The sequence below is a fragment of the Rhineura floridana genome, chromosome 14, assembly GCF_030035675.1.
Source record: "Rhineura floridana isolate rRhiFlo1 chromosome 14, rRhiFlo1.hap2, whole genome shotgun sequence".
NCBI lineage: Eukaryota > Metazoa > Chordata > Lepidosauria > Squamata > Rhineuridae > Rhineura > Rhineura floridana.
Genome location: NC_084493.1, coordinates 27,218,887 through 27,240,920, shown reverse-complemented (window position 1 = coordinate 27,240,920; position 22,034 = coordinate 27,218,887). Strand labels below are relative to the sequence as shown.

Sequence of the window (22,034 nt, the reverse complement as noted above, 5' to 3'; positions counted from 1 at the left end):
CCCTAGGGATTCCTATTGTCCATACAACTCACTATCAATCATAGCTCTGACTTCACTCATAACACTGACAGGCAGGAACAGCTAGGCTGGCTCATTTCGTAGAAGTTGCTTGGAAGGATATCTGCACAATTTGCTCCATAAGTTTCTTTCTAAGAGGGCTAGAGACTCCCCCCTTTTAATGAAAGCTCAGATTCTGAGCAACCTGCTGGGGGTGCCCCTGAAGGCCTTCACAGTCATCATGTTTTCTGGTAAGCAGGCAACAAATGTGCAAATAACCATGTCAACAGTGGCGACACCACAAAAGGAGGCAAAGAGCATTTCTGGAGAGCTTTGTCCCACATATTAGATTTCTGCAAGAGAAATAATGGTACGTTTCACATTAATACCAAAGCATGTTTTCTCTGAAGCAAGCCCTATTGATTTTGTTGGAGTTAACTTTCAAATAAGCACGGGAACTTAGGATGCTGCTTTACACTGAATCAGGCCACTGGCCCATCTACCTCAGGATTGTCTATACTGACTGGCAGCGATTCTCTAGGGTTTCAGGAAAAGGACATTTCCAGTCCTATCTTGAGATGCCATTGGGGACTGAACCCGGGACTTTCTGCATGCAAAGCAGATGCTCTGCCGCTGAGTTACAGCTCTTCCCTACACTTTGGTCTGAAGATCTGTTTGAATTCCCACTTGTGATTTACATGTGGAAAAGTGCATTTCCTCCAAATTGCCACAGGAATCCAGCAATGGAGGGGTAGTGGTTGTGAGCTACTGGCTGTTGGTACTTGCCTTCTCCCCTTTGCCACCTATGCCTGTCACTTTTAGGCAGAATCTGAGCGGCTCTGCCTACTGCAGTGATGCCCAAATCTTTCTCCCCACATAGTCCCAGGCTATGGTCCAAAGGCACATGAGGCCAGTCCCAGGCTATGGTCCAAAGCACATGAGACCAACACCCTGCTGAAGCTAGGCAGGGTCAGGTCTGGCCAGTACTTGGATGGGAGACTGCCTGGGAACCATATGTAAGCTGCCTTGGGTTTCTAGCATGGAAAGAAATGCGGGATATAAATGTAATGAATAAATAAATAAATACCACTTGGTGATGGACCACTCTATGATTTTTCTGCTTGTTGCAGCCATTGTAACGCTCTGTGAGAGGCGCTGCATGGTTTTTAATTGTATTTTCATTGCTTTTTAAAAAATTTTGCATATTGTATTTTATTTGCATTCCATAGAATTTAAATTGTAATACAATAAAAGGCAATATAAGAAAAGAAACAATAAAAACAATCAAAATCAATATGAATATTTAATGCAGACATGCTGTGGACCCCTGGAATGAAGCTCATGGACCACATTTTGGGAACCTCCGGTCTAGTATTCAAAATGCACTGGGTACCTTTGCTGTGTTGCAGTGCTCATTGGTTTCTAGGAAGGATACAGTAGAGACATCTACCACAGTTGCAGCTGGGGCCTTGCTGGTAAAAACATAAGAAGAGCCCTGTTGGATCAGACCAAAGGCCTATTGAACCATGACTATTGATCCATTGGAGTATACTAAGCTATTCAGTAATCCAAAATGATTTAGTAAATCAGTAATCGTTGTGGCTTATTCCTAGATGTTGCAACACAAGAAAAGAGGACAGGATGCCATGGGCAGGGGGGCTATCCGATCTGCCATGTTTTGAACTCAGGAAGCTGCTGCCGCCGCTTGCCATAGTGGCAAGCACACAGCTCAGCCTATGTGGCTGCAATTGTGTCCAGTGCACATCTCCCTCGCAGCTTGTGCAGAGAAGGATTAGGCAAGTCATTGGTTTTGGAATTGATCTGTCTCATCTGCTTTCTCCATGCGCCAGAACACAAACCACATTCCGAGGAGCTATTCTTTAATCACTTTCATATTGTCCAATGAAATTCAAATCCCGAGTCAAAGACGCTCGATTCCTTAAAAACTCCTGAAAGCTCGTAAATTACGCAGGCAAACGAAGGAGTCTCCAAATCTGAAATGGGCTCTGCAGACTTAATGGGGCTTGCACTGTGTCTGAGGAAGGGGCGTCGGCTGAAGGAGTAGTAAATCTGTCCTCTTGAAATGGGGAGACCACACTAGGCTGGTGTTGCATGACTGGTCTTTGAAGCTGCTAGGTCACTTAGACAGTTGGCAGGTCCCGCAGTAGCATGGGGGACGGGGGAGGAAAGCTTAATGTCTGGTCTTTCCAACCCTGTTCCAGCCATCTATGGACAGATGAAGAGGAGGGCCATCTCCAAGTTTCAAGCAGGGATGAGATTTACTGTACATTCCATTTAGATATAAATGTTGGGTTTCTTGGTTTTGGCAAGTGGCTCTTCCAGAAATTGGCTTTGTTTGTGTGCGTGCGTGTGTGTGTGAGTGAGTGAGTGAGTGAGTGAGAGAGAGACTAGGCCCTGGCAAGAAAGTGCGATACAAAAGCTCTGTGCTTTTCTCAAAGGGTCCAAGCTTGGGGACATGGGATACATCTGACTAGGCTATGGAAGAGCAAGAATACCTCGAGGGGCTGAGGAACCAGGCTGAACCAAGACGCAAACCATGTGGATCCCAGCCAGGTGTGAGGATGGGTACTTCCTTCTGTTCCCCCCCCCCCCGCACAGGGCCAACAGGATTCTGTTGATCTTGGCTGACAAGCCCACAGCTGTGCTCTGTGTCACCCAACACTGCCCATGTGCTCTATTGTAAGGAACACATTTTTAAAAGTCTGCCCATCCACTCCATCTCTGCCAAGCTGAGTCTGTTTTCTCACATACCTGATCACCATAGCTGATTTTTTTTTAATGAATGCTGTGCTGGGCTTGTACATGGAAGATCTTAGTCCTGGACACACTGAATCTCTTTTGCTAAGGGCCCCTCCAGATGTCCTTTTTATTGTGTATTCATGATGTTTTGTCACATCCACAATACATGTTAAAGCGCATGGTTTCCTCCAAATGATCCTGGGAACTGTAGTTTGTTAAGGGTGTTGGGAACTATAGCACTCTGAAAGGTAAACTACATTCCTAGGATTCTTATGTGCTTTTCATGTGTTTTAAATGTGAATGTGACCAATGATGGTATCAGGATGTTATACATGATCCCAGTTAGAGTTCTGTTTGCATCTGCAAACGTTTCTGGTGGTCATATAGCTTCATGTTCCATAACTTCCTTCTGAAATCCTGTAACTTTTAATATCATAAATGTTCCACTTTTTTATCTCACTTTTGTTGCGCTATAATGCAAGAGTGCCCTCCAGATGGTAATAATGCAATAACACTGGGGACTCATCATAGAATAACTAATAAAGCGAATGATGTGTAGACAGTCCAGTATAAATCCACCACTAATGCACTATTATTATTGTGTCAATGACACGTTGCAGAATACACTTACAAAAACACACCAGTCTGGAAAGGTCCTAAATCACAGTCTCTGAGCCTACATCTGTAAAATGGGAATAATGACCTTTCTTTCAAGGTCAGTGTGCTGAATAATATGTATTAGAAGCAGGACTTGCAACAAAACGTAGCAGTATATCCTCAGCCCCTAATGGCCATCCTGTTCAGGGTTCCAGCCAGCCAGCCATGCCTTCCTCTGTTGGTCATGGTTCCAAAACCCTTTCCCCTACAGACCACTTGAAAAATGCTGAGGGTCTTGGCTAACCACTTAATGATTTTTCTGCTTGTTGTAGTTATTGTAATGTGCTGTGCTAGATGCTGGTTGATTTTTAATTGTATTTTACTGCTTCTTTTATTTCTTAAGGTCACTACCTTGGACAGCTTTAAAAGAAGTTTAGACACGTTCATGGTGGATAAGGCTATCAGTGGCTTTTACCCATGATGGCTGTGCACTATCTCCAGTATTAGGGGCAGTATGCCTCCAAATACCAGTTGCTGGAGAGCACAAGTGGGGAGAGTGTTGTTGCACTCAGATCCTGCTTGTGGGCTTCCCATAGGCATCTGGTTGGCCACTGTGGGAACAGGATGCTGGACTACATGGGCCACTAGCCTGATCCAGCTACTATTATTAAGTTGTGTGCATAAGGTTGCAGTCGTGCATGTTCACACAGAAGTTCCACAGAGTTCGATGGGCTGTACTCCTAGATAATAATACATTCTGTAATGAAACTTACACAGCACTTTAGCTTTCAAGCACTGTGTATTATTTCAGTACTCTTACCAGCATTATCATCCTAGTTACATTGTGTACATACATGCTTATTTATTCAGAAGTGCCATTGAGTTTTGTGGGCGGTACTCCACCAAGATCATCTTCACAGCAAATAACATTCATATGGCACTTTGGACTCAAAAGTGGCATATGAATGCTAATTATATATTACATAGAAATTATCTACTATGTTACTTACTGCACTAATTAATTAATATGTAATTATTTGCATTCTTACAACAGCATTGTAAGGTATTATTATCCCATGTATTGAACCCTAATTAAAGGGCAACCAGGCAGCAGAATGTCTGCCTGTAGCGGGGAACTCTAGCATAATATTCAGACAGTTTATTTATTTATTTATTATTTAATTTGTATCCTGCCCTTCCTCCCAGTAGGAGCCCAGGGCGGCAAAGCGCTAAAAACACTTTAAAACATCATAAAAACATTTAACATTTAAAACATCATAAAAACAGATCTTAAAATACATTAAAACAAAACAGCGTTAAAAACATTTTTTAAAAAAACAACTTTAAAGTTGGCAGCTCATGCACCCTTCCAGCTTTCTCAGTCTAGCCATGGTGATTACGAAATAGACCAACACTCACTCCATATTTATTCCAGTATTATTTCACTTTAAACGGTCATGGCTTTTCCCCAAGAATCTTGGAAAGTGTAGTTTGTTAAGGGTGCTGAGAGTTGTTAGGAGACCCCTATTCCCCTCACAGAGCTACAATTTCTAGAGTTCTCTGGGAAGGGGGACTGACTGTTAAACACTCTGAGAATTGTAGCTCTGTGGGGAAAATTATTGTTGTTGTTATGTGCCTTCAAGTCAATTATGGTTTCTGCTAGTAGTATGGTATTGTCTGCATATCTTAAATCATTTCTCCTGCCAGTTTTCACACCTTCTTCATCTTGGTCCAGTCCCACTTTCCGTAATCGCGTACAGATTAAACAAATAGGGTGATAAAATGCAGCCCTGTCTCACACCCTTTCCGATGGGGAACCAGTCGGTTTCTCCATATTCTGTCCTCTTGTCTCCATATTCTGTAGCCTCTTGTCCAGGGTTGTGCATCAGGGCAATAGGGGCTCCCTAACAACTCTCAGCACCCTTCACAAATGACCCTTCCCAGGATTCTTTGTGTGTGTGTGGGAACCATGCCTGTTTAAACTGGAATAAATGTATGGTGTAAATATAGAGTTGGCTATCCCTTGGCGCGTATGATCCTCCATGGTGCAGAGTGGTAAGTGGCGGTAATGCAGCCGAAGCTCTGCTCACGGCCGGAGTTCGATTCCAACGGAAGAAGTCGAATCTCTCCGGTAAAAGGGGTCGAGGTCCACTCAGCCTTCCATTCATCCATGGTTGGTAAAACAGAGCTTGGAAAAGTTACTTTTTTGAACTACAACTCCCATCAGCCCAGGCAGCATGGCCACTGGATTGGGCTGATGGGAGTTGTAGTTCAAAAAAGTAACTTTTCCAAGCTCTGTGGTAAAATGAGTACCTGGCATATGCTGGGGGGTAAAGAAAGGCCGGGGAAGGAACTGGCAATCCCACCCCATATATACGGTCTGCCTTGTAAACGTCGCAAGACGGCACCCTAAGAGTTAGAAACGACTTGCACTATAAGTGCGGGGACACCTTTACCTTATCCCTTGGCACGAGGTTTGCGACTCCCGCTTCTTTCCTGATTGGCTCCCGACCGCCGACCAATGAGAGCTGATACAGAGCTTTTCCTTCCCTCACCTATGATGGCGGATGTGGCCTCATCGTTGACACTGCCCTCCCTCTTCCTCCTCGTCTTTTTTTCCATGGAACTCTCGCGAGATTTTTCTCCTCAGAGTGGGCTGGGCGAGCGGCGAGCGCGAGGAGAAGACGGGAATTCAGCTGGGACTGAGGAGGAGGAAGCAGCGGCGGTCGCTATCATAATGTTTCGGGGGGTTCTCAAGGCACCACACTTAGGGCGGAGAGCGGTGGTGAGTGCCGGCTGGGGCCGTGGGGCTTGAAAGCGCTCTCCTCCCTTTTCTCGCCTGCTCGGCCTGTCAGGTCTGCCCTGCTTCCTTGCAGAGTGGGCCGACCGCTTTCCCACTGGGACAAAGGTCACGACGGACCCAGCTCCCCTCTCCCTCCCTTTGGTTTCAGTACCTTGGGGGGGGGGAGAAACGGAAGAGAAGCAATGAAACGGGGTTGGGGGCAGACTTCGAACTGGCATGATCTTCCTTTAAGGAGTAGGTATTTTAGTTAATAATTAGGTGGTATATAAATATAACACAAGGATATAACTAAATAATATAATAATTATGTCCCGCTCTTCCAGCCCTGTGAGGTGGGTTAGGATATGGGGGGGGGAGAGTGACTGACCCAAGGTCACCCAGCAAGCTTCATAACCCAATTTGTGGGTGGTGGGTGGGGTGTCACAGTCTCTCAGCCTAACCTACCTCACAGGGTTGTTGTGAGGATAAAAATGGGGAGGAGGAGAACCTTGAGCTTCTTGGAGGAAAGGTGGAATATAAATGTAAAATGTAACTTGTGCCTTCTGAGTCCTAGTCTCTCTTATACATCAATCTTGTAAATAAGACCACAAAAATTACTAGCTTGCAAATGTTGTTAGTAGCCTATGTTTTCATATTGGCTGCAGAAGAGAATCCCTCTCCTCTGCAATCAATGTAGAAATGTGGGATACTAGCATCTTAGCAGAGGATTTTTTAAAAAGGCTTCTATCAAATGGGCTGTTGGTGGAGGGACAGAGCTGCTTCTGTAAGCAGCACAGAAACCAAGCAAACTAGCAGAGGATGGTCATTCACTGTCTCCAACCTAACCTACCTCACAGGGTTGTTGTGAGGATAAAAATGGGGAAGGGGAGAACCAGGTATACCACCTTGAGTTCCTTTGAGGTTATGTGGAATATAAATGTAAGAAATTAATAAGTAGCCCACCCCTCCTCCATTGGCCCACTCGCTTGCATGGATTTCTGGTTGCTTATGGCGAATGGTTAAATACAGGACTGATATATATTAAAGGTTTCCACACTTATGACAATATTGTGTACAACCAGTGTGGGCAGAATGAGATTTACTGGTAGATCCAGTTTGGGTAGCTTGGAGTAGTTCAGCAAGAGTTTCTGACTCTGCTATTTAACAATGAAAAATGGAAATTCCTTCAAGTTGATTCTGACTTATGGTGACCCTATGAATAGGCTTTTTCATGGTGAGTGGTATTTGGAGGGGGTTTACCATGGCCTTCCTCTGAGGCTGAGAGGCAGTGACGGGCCCAAGGTCACCCAGTGAGCTTCATGGCTGTGTGGGGATTTGAACCCTGGTCTTCCAGTTCATAGTCCCAACACCTTAACCACTACACCACACTGGCAATGGCAACTACTAAAAGACTAAGGGATACTGAACACCATTCTGGTACTGAAAATAAATGCCTGGGCAGTGCATGTGCTCAGGGGCGCTCTGTTCTTTACTTTGCAGGGTGTGTCTGTCTACCTCCTGAGCTTGCATCTAGTTTGTAGACCTCAGTGTTCTAGTGAAAGTAAATCTGTTTTCAGTGATCCTTGAACATACATATGAAGCTACTTTATACTGAGTCACATTGACTCATTTAGTCCAGTGTTGTTTATTTGAACTGGGACTACGCTGCCAGTCCCACTCCCGCTGGCCAGCCCTGTATTTAAGGACATAAGATCAAACCAGTGCAGTGTCCTATGTCCCAAACTGACCACTCTGATGCTGCTGGAAAGAGCGCCAACAGGGCGTGAAGGCAATAGTATCTCTTGCAGTTGTTCCCTAGCAACTGGGATTTAGTGGCAAACATCTTCTGAAACTGAGCAGAACCATAATGGCTAGTGGATATTGATAACCAAGAGCTCTGCAGCAGCACAGGGTCCTTGTTCTCCCCAGTCACTGGGTCTATCAGGTTTTCTTCGCAAAGATGGGATGCTGTACCTAAGCTGGTTATTTATTCCCAAGTATAGGAGGGCATTCTTTTTGGCTCGATTTAATGTCCTACCCTCTAAACATTTGAATGGCAGATATAAAAAAACTCCAAGAAAACAACAGATGTTGCCCCTGTGATAACGACGAAGTGGAGTCTATTTCACACGTCCTGTTTAATTATAGCTATTACGAAGGGACCAGAAAATACCTCATATATGCTATTATACAGTCTTTCCCAGGTCGTTCTGTTGAGTCCCTTTTGACTGTTTTACTTGAGAGTTCAGATAAGGCAATTACTGAGCAAGTGGCAAAATTCTTGAACTTGGCCATCTGGACTAGACCCTGTATGATTGTCAACGGTAATTAAATAACTTGAGTTGTTTATATAATTCAAGTTTGTTGCTCGTTGTACCGTGTGTTACTAAGTAATCTTATTTTATAACTCCCAGCATTATGTTTATATTTGTGGTCAGTTGACTGTAAATAAAGATTGATGATGATGATGGTTAGTAGCTACTGATACTTGTGATCCTTTGGCTGGAGAGGCCAGGAATTGAATCTGTGACCTTCTGTGTGCCAAGGAAATGGTCTGCTGTGTATTAGGTCCCTCCTCAAATTTGCATGCTTGCTTGAGAACACAAGAAGTGCTTTGTTTGGCTAGACAGAAGAAGGTCCATCTAGTTAAGCATTCTTTGCAAGAATCCAAGCAATTAGAAAATGTTCCATGATTCACCAGAAATTGCCTAGTTGTCGACCACAATTTACTAACTTTTGGTAAGCTGTCCTGGGAACCTCATAAAGCATAGACACATTGCTTTCATCATACTCTTGAAGACAGGGACAGCAACACAACTGGTAGTTCATTTTAGAATGTGCAAGGATAAAATTTAACATAGGAGGACAAATGGGCTTCCACATCTTTGCATAAGAGTTTCCAAAATTGGCAGTGTTGTAATGTCTGGCTTGTGGAATGTTATGCCATGTCACAAGAGGCATTAATTGTATTTTACTCAATTGGGATCATCTGCAACAAGCTCTTAAAAAGAGTGTACATTTTAATGTGAAATATATTTGGGATGCCTGACTGCCCAGTATGGAGTCTTGAGCTGCAATTCAGGTTGTATCATTTCCCTTTTACTCTTCCCAAGTGGTGCGTGGGTTTATCTTTAATCCCCTTAAATTCTCAGTTCAACCTCCATATTACTTTGTTGGCATGATATGTTAGATAGCTATGGTAATGCTTATTTCAAGGAATATCATGTACAAAATTCAGCCAGCCACTATTTCACTCTTATAATTTGCCATAGCTGCTGATTTCCAGCTCATAAGAGCATCATCCTTTACTACCTCACATACCTGGAATATTAGGCCTCTGAGGAATCTCTGAAAACAAGGAAGTATTATGGGACCAAAAAACTTGAAGTTCACAGAGCCCTTGGTTACAGTTAAATGGAAATTAACCTTAAAATTGATGATGATGTTTTTAAGAGTGCCAGTAAGGCCCCACATACATTAATAAATACTACTGGTTGGTCATGCATACACTTCCAGCAGAATAAATTAACTCTTGAATGTTGTGCAGGTAACCAGTGGTATATTGCTGGTGATAACTGGAGGCACTGATCATGGATGCTGTATTTACAATTACCATTGGTGTTATATCACCTCTAGCATGAGTGTCTGTAAAATTCGGGGGATGGAGTAACATCAGAGATATTCCTGTGCTTATATAGGAAAAAAACCCAGAAGGTTGTGTTTCGGTGTTTAGCTTTAGTACTAAATGGTAGGAGAATGCATAATGTATATGCATAAAGATCCGTACGTTGAGGAAAGTTATGTTGGTATAGTCTTCCTATATTGCATCAGGCAGATGGTCGTACATTTAAAGTTCTTCCGCACAAGAAAATTAACACAACTGGGAGTAGACTAGAATCTTTCTCCATTTATTTAACTTTTCTAAGTGCAGAGAGCTGTGTGTGGAAAGAGCAATCAGAAGGAAGTGTCCGAAATGTCTTTTAGCAGATGATTTCTCTGAACATATAGACCACCTCCTAAGTGTTGCTTCTCTGGGCTTACTTAGGAAAGTGTCACTTAACCTAGTTGCTTGTCGGAGAACTGCCAGGTGGCATTATTATGTGAAAAATGGAAATGGACTGCCTTCAAGTTGGTCCCGACTTATGGCGATGCTATGAATAGGGATTTCATGGTAAGCAGTATTCAGAGGGGGTTTACCATTGCCTCCCTCTGAGGCTAGTCCTCCCCAGCTGGCTAGGGCCTGCTGAGCTTGTCACAGCTGCACAAGCCAGCCCCTTCCTTGTCTGCAACTGCCAGCTGGGGGGCAAATGGGCTCCTTGGGACTATGCAGCTTGCCCACGGCTGCACAGGTGGCAGGGCACGTAACGTCTGAGCCACTCACTGTGGGGGTGATCTTTAGTTGTCCCTTGACATCCAGGAGACACGAGCGGGGATTTAAACTCACAGACTCTGGACTCCCAGCCAGGCTCTCCTCCCCACTGTGCTATACCAGCTGTTCGCATTATTATGTAGTCTGTCATTATATGGCTTCATTGTGACCTTCATGCAGACCTGGCAAAAAAAGCCACACTGGCTGACCTTGGGGTATATTTATACCCCAGTGAGATTTCCAATGGAAGGATGGCGTCACTTTGTACCCCAGAAACCATTTTTTCTATGTTGTCACCACAAGGGTGCTTGATGCTACCAAAGCACCTTGAGCCAAAAAACATTCAGAGGACGTAGAATTTTTCTGAGCAGTGTATGTTGGCTCCTTCTCCATGCATATTGAGTAAATATAATTTCTGGGATATTTTTGGACCCCAGGTTTTTTTTTATCTCTGGATGGAAAAGGGTAAGTGGTAACTGGCTGAAATTTGGGGATGTTGTATGGGTGATGGTTTGTGACAATGTCCTAGAAGGACAACACTGTAGTTATACTCACGTGTAAATTATACAATGAAAAGTGCATCTGAGGTCCAAATGGACCCTAGAAGTCAGGATGAAATTAAGGATAGAAATGGGACACTGTTGAAAGTTTCTGTTCAGGGTTTCAGTCAGCCAACCTCTTACAGAATACTCCATTATATTTCTCCTCTGTTGTGTTGCTTTGGCCAGGTAGCATGCTTAGTACTTACTTCAGTGTTTGGGTTTTCTTTGCCCCATTTAGTTTTTTTCCCCCTAAATATTTTTTTTGTACTTGTGTAAACCTCAGGGTTCCCAAAGCATGTTGATAATCTCCCTCTTATTTCTAAGCAGTTCCATTTTGTCTACAATTCTGTTTTCACTCATCAGTTGAGTATACTGTTACAATGAGTGATAAAGGGCCAAATTAATTGTGCAAGCAAATATGAAACTTTTGTATGGTATTTGAGTTCTTAAAGATTTACAGAGGGTTGCTGTGAGGTAGTTGCTGGCATAGCTACAGCAGTATCCTGTCTTAATCCACTGATCATTAGTTACCTTTTAGCCCTGTGACTCTTGGAATCCTTGCTTTGGTGTTATTTTTATAGGCTGGAGACTTCATTAGTTGTTTGCCATGGGGGACATATAGAAATGCCATAATTCCTCCAGAGATAAGAACAGATCCCTTGAAAGTCCACCTTATTAATGGTTTGATGGATGAGTAGAATTGTTTCCTCGGAGGACAAGGTCAAAACAAAAACTGCCTTTAGGCAGTTTAATGTCAAATAAAGGGTATAATTCAGTGAAGCTACGTTTTAGTGTAAGACTCCTGGTTTTGAAGTTAAGTTGCACCTTGGTTTTTTTTTTACTTAGACATAGGGATGTAAGCATCAAGCTTGTCAATAAACTCCAGACCTCCCATGTTGCCTGCTGATTTAATCCTGACCCATTTTTGGCAAATCAGCCTGAACTCCATGGACTTGAACTTGCAATGAGGGCTAAAATATACAGAGAAGCATTGGTGGATGTGAGAGTTGAAAGGAAGGATAGAAGTAAAATGGGCAATGGAAATATTCACCGCCCAGAGAGCTATTGCTAGTCGGGCGGTATATAAATTTAATAAATAAATAAAATAAAATATAACAACCTAAGTAATATGGAGTTGGAGAAATTAAATGAGGATGGAGATGGTGTTGAAGAAAAGCAGAGTGTATGTGAGAAAGTAGAGCAAGGGTGGGGAACCTTTTTCAGCCAGAGGGCTGCATTCCCTTCTGAGGGACACATGTGTTGGGTGGGTCCAGAGGCAAAAGTAGGTGGAGCAGCAAGTGCACCTTGTACATTAGTTAGTACATTTATATCCCACCTTTCCACCAAGGTAGTTTCTATACACACTTGCACATACAAACACACACTTCTATCCTTCATCCAGACAAGCAAGTTATATTACTGGAGTTCAGGGATATATTTCCAGCCAGACAAAACACTTGGGGTGCGAAGCAGGGCCAGTGAGGGACTGGTCTGGGGAGAGGGGGTTCTGAAGGCTAGACAGAGCAGCCTGAAGGGCTGCACTTCCTATGGTCCTTCCTACAACTGAGAAAGAAGGAGGTGTGTATGTGGACTTGTAATGGTGGCGACAGACTAGGTATAGCATAGGAAGGTGGTAGAAAAGAAGTGTGGCACCAATTGTAAGAAAGGTGTTCAAGGAAAGAGGTGGTAAGGGGGGGATCTGCATACTGAGGACACTATGTCCAAATTGCAGATTGGCCCAGATCCCACTTTGGGCATCTCCTATTCAGAAAGGTTTATAGATATAAAGCAGAAGAGACTGTTGAAAGAACAGTGTTGTGGCTTCAACCTGGCCTTTTAAAATTTGATTAAAGACATTTGATCAACTGAAATGTTTGATTCCCCCCCCCGTGTGTTTCATCTACATGTGAAAAAGGGTGGTAGATATCGTATACATTTATTCATTACCTTTATATCACATCTTTCCTCCAAGGAGGTCAAAGCAGTATCCCCCCCTTCACTCCATTTTATCCTCACAACCATCCTCTGAGGGTAGGTTGGCTGAGAGATAGCGACTGGCCCAAGGTCATCCAATGTGCCTCATGGTTGAACAGGGATGTATTTGTTATTTTTATTTTATCTGGGGGGAAAATGTATCGACAACATCAAGAAAATAAATCGTGACAGTGAACAGCATAAAATCAACAATAAAATGACAACCATAAAACACAAATAACAATATACATCACAACTCAGTAAATCAGAATAATACATTGGCATAGCTGGATCACATCTTGGGGAAAGGCTGGATGCGCCCAGACCCCCCATAACCCTAATCCATTATATCATAGCTGCAAGGCTGGGCCCCACAAGAAAGCTCTGTGCACAGCCAGCCGATGCTGGGTACATTGTATGATAAGCAGCAACAGCTCATAGCAGATTGCATAATGGCATTTAAATTCTGCTTATTTTAAAAGAGGTTCTTGAAAGCTCAAACAATGTACAAATGTACTAGAAAGTGTATCTTTTCCTGTTGTTTCCTCCCACCCAAGGATTAATATTAAGTTCTGTGTTTTACTGTTGATTTATGGTATAATATCAGGCTTGCTTATTCATTGCTCAAATAGTTTTGCTCAGAAGATAAGATTTCCTGTTCCACATTTAATTTAGATGGCAGGAACATAGGAAGCTGCCTTACACTGTCAGATCATTGGTTCATCTAGCTCAGTATTGTCTACACTGGCTGGCAGGAGCTCTCCAGGATTTCAGGCATGGTTCTCTCCCAGCTCTACCTGGAGATGCCGAGGACTGAATCTGGGACCTTCTGCATGCAGAGCAGATGCACTGTCACTGAACTATAGCCCTTCCTCCAAATTCTGGAATAATATACGCATATCCTTTAGTTGCTTTACCTGTTTCAGAAAAATAGTTATGCCATCTTATTTAAATGGAGGTTCAAAACACACACCTGCTGAGGCAAGGCTGAATTCTTTCTGAATATTTGTTTAAACGAGTTTTTTTTAAAAATCCTTTTCTATAAGCAGTTGATGAATAAATGAAAGTAAACTCAAACTAAAAACTTGTATGCTCTACATGAGAAAATAGTGAAGATGATGATTTATTTTTATGTAACCACAGAAATATTAAGAAGAAATCAAACCCTCACTTTACCCTGTTAAATTACTAAGTTATAAGTAACAAATTAGCACCTCTGACTCCCAGTGGTTGTTTATTCTGTTTACATTCTGCTCTTCAGGTTAAACAGATGGAAACTTATCCCATAACCACAACATACGCAATAATGTTCCTCTGACTGTACATCCCTCCAACAAACACTGGATTTTCCTTTAAAATATATTTTGTTCCCTCTGGAAACTTAAGCTTGAATCTTTCAGCAGTACAGTACATTTTCCTTATGACAGGACTATACATTTTAGTAAGTGTGGGCTTTTTGCCATGAAAGCATGGATTTATTCAGCAGACACTACGTACAGATGTGTAACTTTTATGGAAAATGATATATGAAACATAATCAAAAATACAGTTTTTGATATATATTGGCAATAAGTAATTTGTTATTGGTAATTCACATCAGTGATTTACAAATCTTAGTTTTCTTGGTGTGATTTAATGTACTTAAGATGGAACATGAAGTATCTTACAGGAACTGTTACCCTACTTATAGTTACAAATTGTAGTCTAAATCATTTTTGCATATAACAACTTGTCTTGGATGCCTACATAAAAGTGAGTTCAGTGAGACCTATGTTATGCCATTTGAAAGTAGTGAGTGGCACTGACTCATTTTCAATAGTATATTGGGGACAAAGACCCACCAAGTTTGGGAGGAAGCTGTTCTCGCTCTAGAACTCCAGCAATTTTAAGGTAGTTGGGAAGGAGCATCTTAGTGCTATGCTGATATTTGGGGAGAATCTGGAGATGTAAAAACAGGCTTCTCTTTGCTTGTGCTATCTTGAGTATGTTTTGCTTCCATCTGTTTCTGGTATGGTGCTCCTTACCAGATGATAAGGGGCCTTTGAGCTTGGAGGGTCCTACAAAAGTAGAGAGGATTAGGCAGAAGTGTTAGAAAGTACTGTACAAGCATTTGCTTTCAGAATAAGCCCTGTTGGTCTAAATGAGTCTGCTGGCCTATGTCACTTCATACCATATCTTTTAAGACTTAAAAGATTCTGCAAGGATACCTCATATGAAGGTACATATGCCAGCAATGTCATATCTATCAATTGGTTAACTTTTGGCTAACTGAACTTTTAAAGTTATACGTTTTCAGGATTGTTAAACCCTCTTTCTCTCTCACTTCTCTTGTTTTAAAGGTCTCATTACTTCACCGGTTTCAGGGTACACTAGTAATAGCTGAACACACAAATGAGACAATTGCACCTATTACTTTAAATACCATCACTGCAGCAAAACGTCTTGGAGGTGAAGTATCATGTTTAGTAGCTGGCACCAACTGTGAAAAGGTAAAAAAAAAAATGGAAAGGGGGCAGGGGAAGCATGATTTCTATATTCTGAAATTTAATTAATTAAAGATATTTTTGTTCTGCCTTGAGGGAAAGCAGGGATTCAGGAGAGTGGAGTATGGGATGGGTGTTTACTCCTAATGTTTTTTAAATGGCTGCCCAAACATCCTTTTTACTTTTCACGTTAGAATAGGTCTTTTATTAGTGTTGATGAGTGAGACCAAGTTCATGACAGATGTTCCATTTGGCATTCATTACTCTGAGCACCTATGCAATGTTACCTAATCATGGGTTGTCCTTACGTAGTGCATAGTTAAATAAAAATATATGCAGCCTTTGGGAATTATTACAGCAGTGTTTCTTGTCTACAAACCCCACCTTTGCTATGATTAAGGTGAGAAATCAGGAGAACTATATCTAAGGATTTGTCTCGTAAGAATAGCTCATCGGTTTTGGTGAGAGGAACTCAAACTTGCATATAGAAATCTACATTCCTTTGATTTTTGTTTTAGTGCTATATGAATTTTCCATGGGGATGCAATTTAGCTCTTGGTGCTTGGCTGTTGGTTTCAGAAAAAAATAAGCAGCAGCATATGTTGAAGCATGTTTCTGAATAGGGCTTGAGAGAGCATGAGAACGCTAGAACAAAATAGGCATAAGTCTTAGGTTTTCCTGCAGGTATTTCCCCCCATGCTTTTTCAAGGCAAGGAGTCCTCTTTAAAAGGACACAACTCTTAATTATAACACCTGATCACAGCAGTAGTGTTTGCACGTATCAATGGTTAACATAATAAACTTTTTTTAATTATTTTAAATCACAGGTGGCTCAAGAGCTGAGCAAAGTGCAAGGGGTTGTCAAAGTTCTTGTCTCGCAGCATGATGCATATAAAGGATTTCTGCCTGGTGAGGATCATTTGCAAATGCTGTTTGCCATTAAGTTTCTCTGCAGTCACCACTGTGCTAGAAAATATAAGGTGCTCTGACCAATATGTTTCATCCCCTAGAGGAGCTGACATCATTGATTTTGGCAACTCAGAAGCAGTTTAATTACACCCACATCTGTGCCGGAGCATCTGCTTTTGGGAAGGTGAGCATATATATATCGCCACAGATCTGTCTGTTAATCCAAAGAGATTGAGCCCTAAAGCAATGTATAAATTATGACTTGGAATTAATTGCATATTGATATATATGACTCTTCTAAAATATTGAGTGTGCTGCTTCTATGGAGCTTTTGATACAAGTGACCATGGCATCCTTCTGAGCCGCATTAGTGGGATATATATTGGAGGCACTGTTTTACAGTGGTTCTGATCCTATCTCCAGGGTTGGTTTCAGAGAATAGTACTGTGTGACTGGTTCGGCCCTCACAATTGTGCTGTGGGGTACCATCTTGTCTCTAGTGCTATTTAACATCTATATGAAGCCATTGGGAGTGGTCATTAGGAGATTTGGGGTGAGATATCATCAGTACGCTGATGATAGCCAACTCTAATTCTCTGTAACAACTGAACAAGGAGAGGCTGTCTGTCCTGGCCTGGTGTCTGGATGAGAGCCAGCAAACTGACTCTGAATCCTGGCAAGATGGAGATGCTGTGGGTGGGTGGTTCCTGAGTCTGGATAATTGGTCAATTGTCTGCTTTGAATGGGGTTGTACTCCCCTTAAAAGAGCAGGTTCGTAGTCTAGGGGTGCTCCTGGATCCATCTTTGTTGCTAGAAGCTCAGGTGACTTCAGTGGCTAGGAATGCCTTTTACCAGCCTTGGTTGGTTAGACAGCTACAGCCATTTCTGGACCAGGATAGCCTGACCACTATCGTCCATGTGCTGGTAACCTCCAGACTGGATTACTGCAATGCAATGTATGTGGGGCTGTCCTTGAGGTTGGTCTGGAAGCTGTTTAGTTTGTTATCTGTCTCCCTCATCTTCCAGCTGTGTATTCTATATTGATGGTGATAGGAAGTGTCAGGGTGGGCAGGTAGCGGGGAGTTGCAAAGATGCTGCCAAATCACAGTGGTGATAGGCAGGGGGAGGTATAGTCGGAGTGGAGGGGCTGACCACCATCAGGGGTTGAGACCTAGATGTTTGGTCCCTGCCTCCTGCCTCAGCCCTCTCCAGAAGTTACTGGTAGCTTATCCTCTGAGTCCTCTGGTCTGGTGGTGCTGTTGTTGAATGTCAGGTCAGTTCGTAATAAGACCATGCTCATCCACGACTTGATCGTGGATGAAGGGGTTGATTTTGGCATGTATCACTGAGACTTGGATGGGTGAGCTGGGTGGTGTGATGCCCTTCCCTGGCTCTCCCTGTCAGGTTCCTACCTGCTCGTGGTTACTGCCTGTCTCTAGGCACCACCAGGGACTCCACCAGTCTGAACTGGCCTTTTTTATGGTTTCCCTCTCCGCTCTAGCATAGATCTCAACAGATCCCCCTGCTAGGCAGCACCACCAGTCACATCCTATAACCAGTATTCCTAGAGACTCTGCCTGAGTCTCCCTCAATTAGGTTACCTCTGTGACTGCGTGCTTAAGCTGTTCCAATCCCTTTGATTTACTCAGACTGCTTATAATTCTGGTTTGCTCTGAATACTTGTGGTGTTATATTCTTCCCTTCACCCGCTGCCACCATTTGTCACTCTTCAGCCTTGGTTATTTACCTCACCCTCCCTTCTGGTCTGTGAAACCCCAGCCAAGGATCAGGCCTTTGGTAAACCAAATTAAGTATTTATTAAATAACACAGAGAACAAGATTTCTTCATAAGGCACATAAGCATATGGTTTTATCTAATACTAATCCGAACTCCACCCCCCTCCTTCTCCACGCTCTCCTGACAAACAACTCTCTCAAACCCACTCAAGTCCACCAACGTCCACCTCACATCCACACCACATCCACCCAGATTTACCTGACATTCTTCCTTTTATACTGTCAGCCATTTTAAACATTCAGCCAATCATCCAGCATTCTACTGCCCATTCACTCCCCCTCCTCTTTCACTCCACTTACCATGTATCTTCTAAACAAACAGCACTTACCCTATTTACACTAATACAGGATCATCACAGGTGGGCCTGACCAAATTCAACTGTGCCCATCTGGGTACTCAGTACAGCACAAGACAAGACTAGGAAGTCGAGGGGGAAGGGTTGCTATTGTCCATAGAAGCACCATCTCCTTCACCAGGAAACCTCTTGATCTTGAGATGGGCTTAGAGGGTCTGCACCTGGTGTTGGGCTGTTGAGAGACTGGGGATGCTACTGGTCTACCGACCACCCTGTTGCCCAGTGCCACCCATGACTGAGCTGGCTGAAGTGGTCTCTGGTGTGGTGTTGGAGAACCTCAGGACGATAGTTCTGGGTGACTTGAACATCCATGTGGAGGTGGCTGCTGTTGGGCTGGCATGGGACTTCATGGCCTCCATGATAACCATGGGGCTGTCTCAAATGGTCATTGATCCAATACATTGGGCAGGGCATACCCTTGATGTAGTCTTTACCCCAAGTGATATGAAGGATGGACTGAAGGTAGGCGGCATTTAATGCACTCGTTTGTCATGGTAGAACTGGTAGTGGCAATTCCATCCTGTAAGGTTGGTAGGCCAGGTTGGATGGCCCACCCTTGGAGACTGATGGAATCTGATGTGTTCCTGAATGCTCTGGGGGATTTTCAGACTGAGAAAGCTGATAATCCTGTCAAAGCCCATAGCGAGAAGAAACGGGTGGGTGACATGATCACTCCTGGGCATCTTTTCCGGCATTGTGTAGCCTGAGACGCTTCTTGGTATTCTGGGGAACTGTGGTTATGAAACAAGCCAGACAAAGACTAGAGCACAAGTGGTGCAAGTCTTGTTCCAAAGCCAACCGAATTAGTGTACACAACTGTGCTACCATGTTGCACTACGGGCTGCAAAGAAGGCTCACTTTGCAGCTTGCATTGCATCCTCTAGTAGTTAATCAGCTGAGATATTTCAAATGGCTTGGAGGTTACTGACTCCTGCAGTGGTGGAGGGGCCTCTGGAGCATACAAGGACCCGCTGTCACCAGCAGGCTACACATTGAGAATAAAGTTGTTCGACTTCGGAGTGACCTTAACTCTGCTGTTGTTGCAGTTTCAGATGAAGTATGTAATGCTGGTGATGTGTTGTGGGATCAGTTTCAGCTTATGCAGTCAACTGATGTGGACAATGTGCTGGAGCTACATGTCCGACCACGTACCCTCTTGAACCCTGCCCCCTGGCTTATTAAATCTCACAGAGGAGTTTGACTGGTTGGGTCCAGAGTATGATTAACACCTCACTGCATAAGAGGGTGGTCCCTGCAGCCTTGAATGAGGCAGTGGTGAGGCTTCTCCTAATGAAACTGTCCCTGGATCCTTTGGATTGGAATAACTATTGGTCAGGTGCAAATACCCTTTTCTTGGGGAAGGTGATTGAGAGAGTAGTGGTGGGGCAGCTGCAGGCATTTTTAGATGACACAGATTATCTAGATCCATTCCAATCTGGGTTCAGGCCTGACCATGGGACTGAGTCAGCCTTGGTTGCCCTAATGGATGACCTCTATAGAAGCGGGACAGAAGGAGTGCGACCTTGCTCCTGCTACTTGATCTCTGCAACTTTTGATTCCATTGACTACAATATCCTCCTGGACTGGCTGTGGAATAGGAATTTGGGTCATCATGTTATGGAGGTTCTATTCCTACCTACAGGACTGAGTCCAGAGAGGAGTATTGGGTGATTGTTTTTCGGTTCCCTGGCAGTTGTGCTGTGGGGTGCCTCAGGGTATCATCTTATCCTCAATGCTATTTAATATCTATTTGAAGCTGGTAGGAGTGGTCATTAGGAGTTTTGGGGCATACTGATGACATTCAGCTCTACGTCTCCATAATATCTGAATCGGGAGAGGCTGCGAGGGCCCTGGACCAGTACCTGGATGCAGTGGTGGGATGAATGAATGAAAATAAGCCGAGCTTGAATTCTAGCAAGATGGAGGTACTGTGGGTGAATGGTTTTGATGTCTGAGAAATTGGTCAATTGCCTGCCCTAGACAGGGTTGCATTCCACCTGAAGGAGCAGATACCCAGTCTGGGATTGCTTCTGGATCTAGCTTTGTCACTGGAGGCCCAGGTAGACTCAATGGCTAGAAGTGCCTTTTATCAGCTGCACCTAATAAGACAACTATGACCATTCCTGGACTGGGAGAGCTTGGCCACAGTAGTTGAGGCATTGGTGACTTCCAGACTGGATTACTGCAATGCACTCTATATGGGGCTTCCCTTGCACTTTACTTGGAAACTGCAATTAGTGCAAAATTAGTGCAGCCAGACTGCTGATTAGAATGGGACTCTTTCAGCCTATAACATATGCTCAGAGATCTGCACTGCTTGTCAATGTATTACTGGGCCAAGTTCATGGTGTTATTACTGGTATATAAAGACCTTAACAGGTCAGGACCAGTTTGCTTGCAAGATATCTTGCTCCTATGTGCCCACTCGAGCACTTCACTCTGTGGAACAGGCACTGTTACAGGTGCCACATAATACTCATTCCACACTTGTAAGAAATCGTTCTTGTAGTGTGACAGCACCTACTCTTTGGAACTCCCTGCCTGTTGACATCAGGCAGGCGCCTTAACTGTATTCCTTTTGGCATCTGCTGAAAACTTTTGAAGTTAGATAAGCCAATCCAGACACTAATTTTTAGCTAGTAGCTGTTTAATTGTTTTACATTTGTTTTTAATTACTTGTTTTTAACTGTTTTATTGATATTTTAATGTGTTTGTAAACTGCTTAAGATGTCTTTACATTCAAGCAGTATATAAATTTTGTTAAATAAATAAATAAAATAAATGTGGCAGCTTGATTGCTCACTGGGCCAATGTGTTTCCTCTCTGCTGAAAGAATTACAGCTTGGTCGCCCTGTATGATGACCTTTGTCGGGAGAGGGACAGGGGGAGTGTGACTCTGTTGATTCTCCTTGATCTCTCAGCGGCGTTTGATACCATCGACCATGGTATCCTTCTGGGGAGACTCGCGGAGTTGGGTGTCGGGGGCACTGCTTGGCAGTGGTTCCGCTCCTACTTTGCGGATCGTCACCAGAAGGTAGTGCTTGGGGAACATCACTCGACACCATGGACTCTCCATTGTGGAGTCCCCCAGGGATCGGTCTTGTCCCCCATGCTTTTCAACATCTACATGCAGCCGCTGGGTGCGGTCATCAGGAGTTTTGGAGTGCGTTGCCATCAGTACGCTGATGACACGCAGCTCTATTTCTCCTTTTCATCTTCCTCAGGTGAGTCTGTTGATGTGCTGAACCGTTGCCTGACCGCGATAATGGACTGGATGAGAGCTAATAAACTGAGACTCAATCCAGACAAGACCGAGACATTGTTGGTGAACGCCTTCCCTGCTCAGATGGTGGATGCGTACCCTGTTCTGGATGGGGTTACACTCCCCCTGAAAGAACAGGTACGTAGTTTGGGGGTTCTTCTCAACTCTTCCTTGTCTCTCGAGGCCCAAGTGGCCTCGGTGGCACG

General features: G+C 43.5%; 1 protein-coding gene across 1 annotated transcript in view; it reads left to right on the top strand.

The window, feature by feature from the left end:
- Positions 1 to 5,899: 5,899 nt before the first annotated feature.
- Positions 5,900 to 22,034, top strand: part of ETFA (electron transfer flavoprotein subunit alpha) — a 47,674-nt gene continuing 31,539 nt past the window's right edge. The window contains exons 1-4 of the mRNA XM_061596044.1: positions 5,900 to 6,139; positions 15,361 to 15,510; positions 16,332 to 16,413; positions 16,515 to 16,597. Of these exons, the coding sequence (XP_061452028.1) occupies positions 5,912 to 6,139; positions 15,361 to 15,510; positions 16,332 to 16,413; positions 16,515 to 16,597 (543 nt within the window). The 5' untranslated portion in view covers positions 5,900 to 5,911. The remainder of the gene's footprint in view (positions 6,140 to 15,360; positions 15,511 to 16,331; positions 16,414 to 16,514; positions 16,598 to 22,034) is intronic.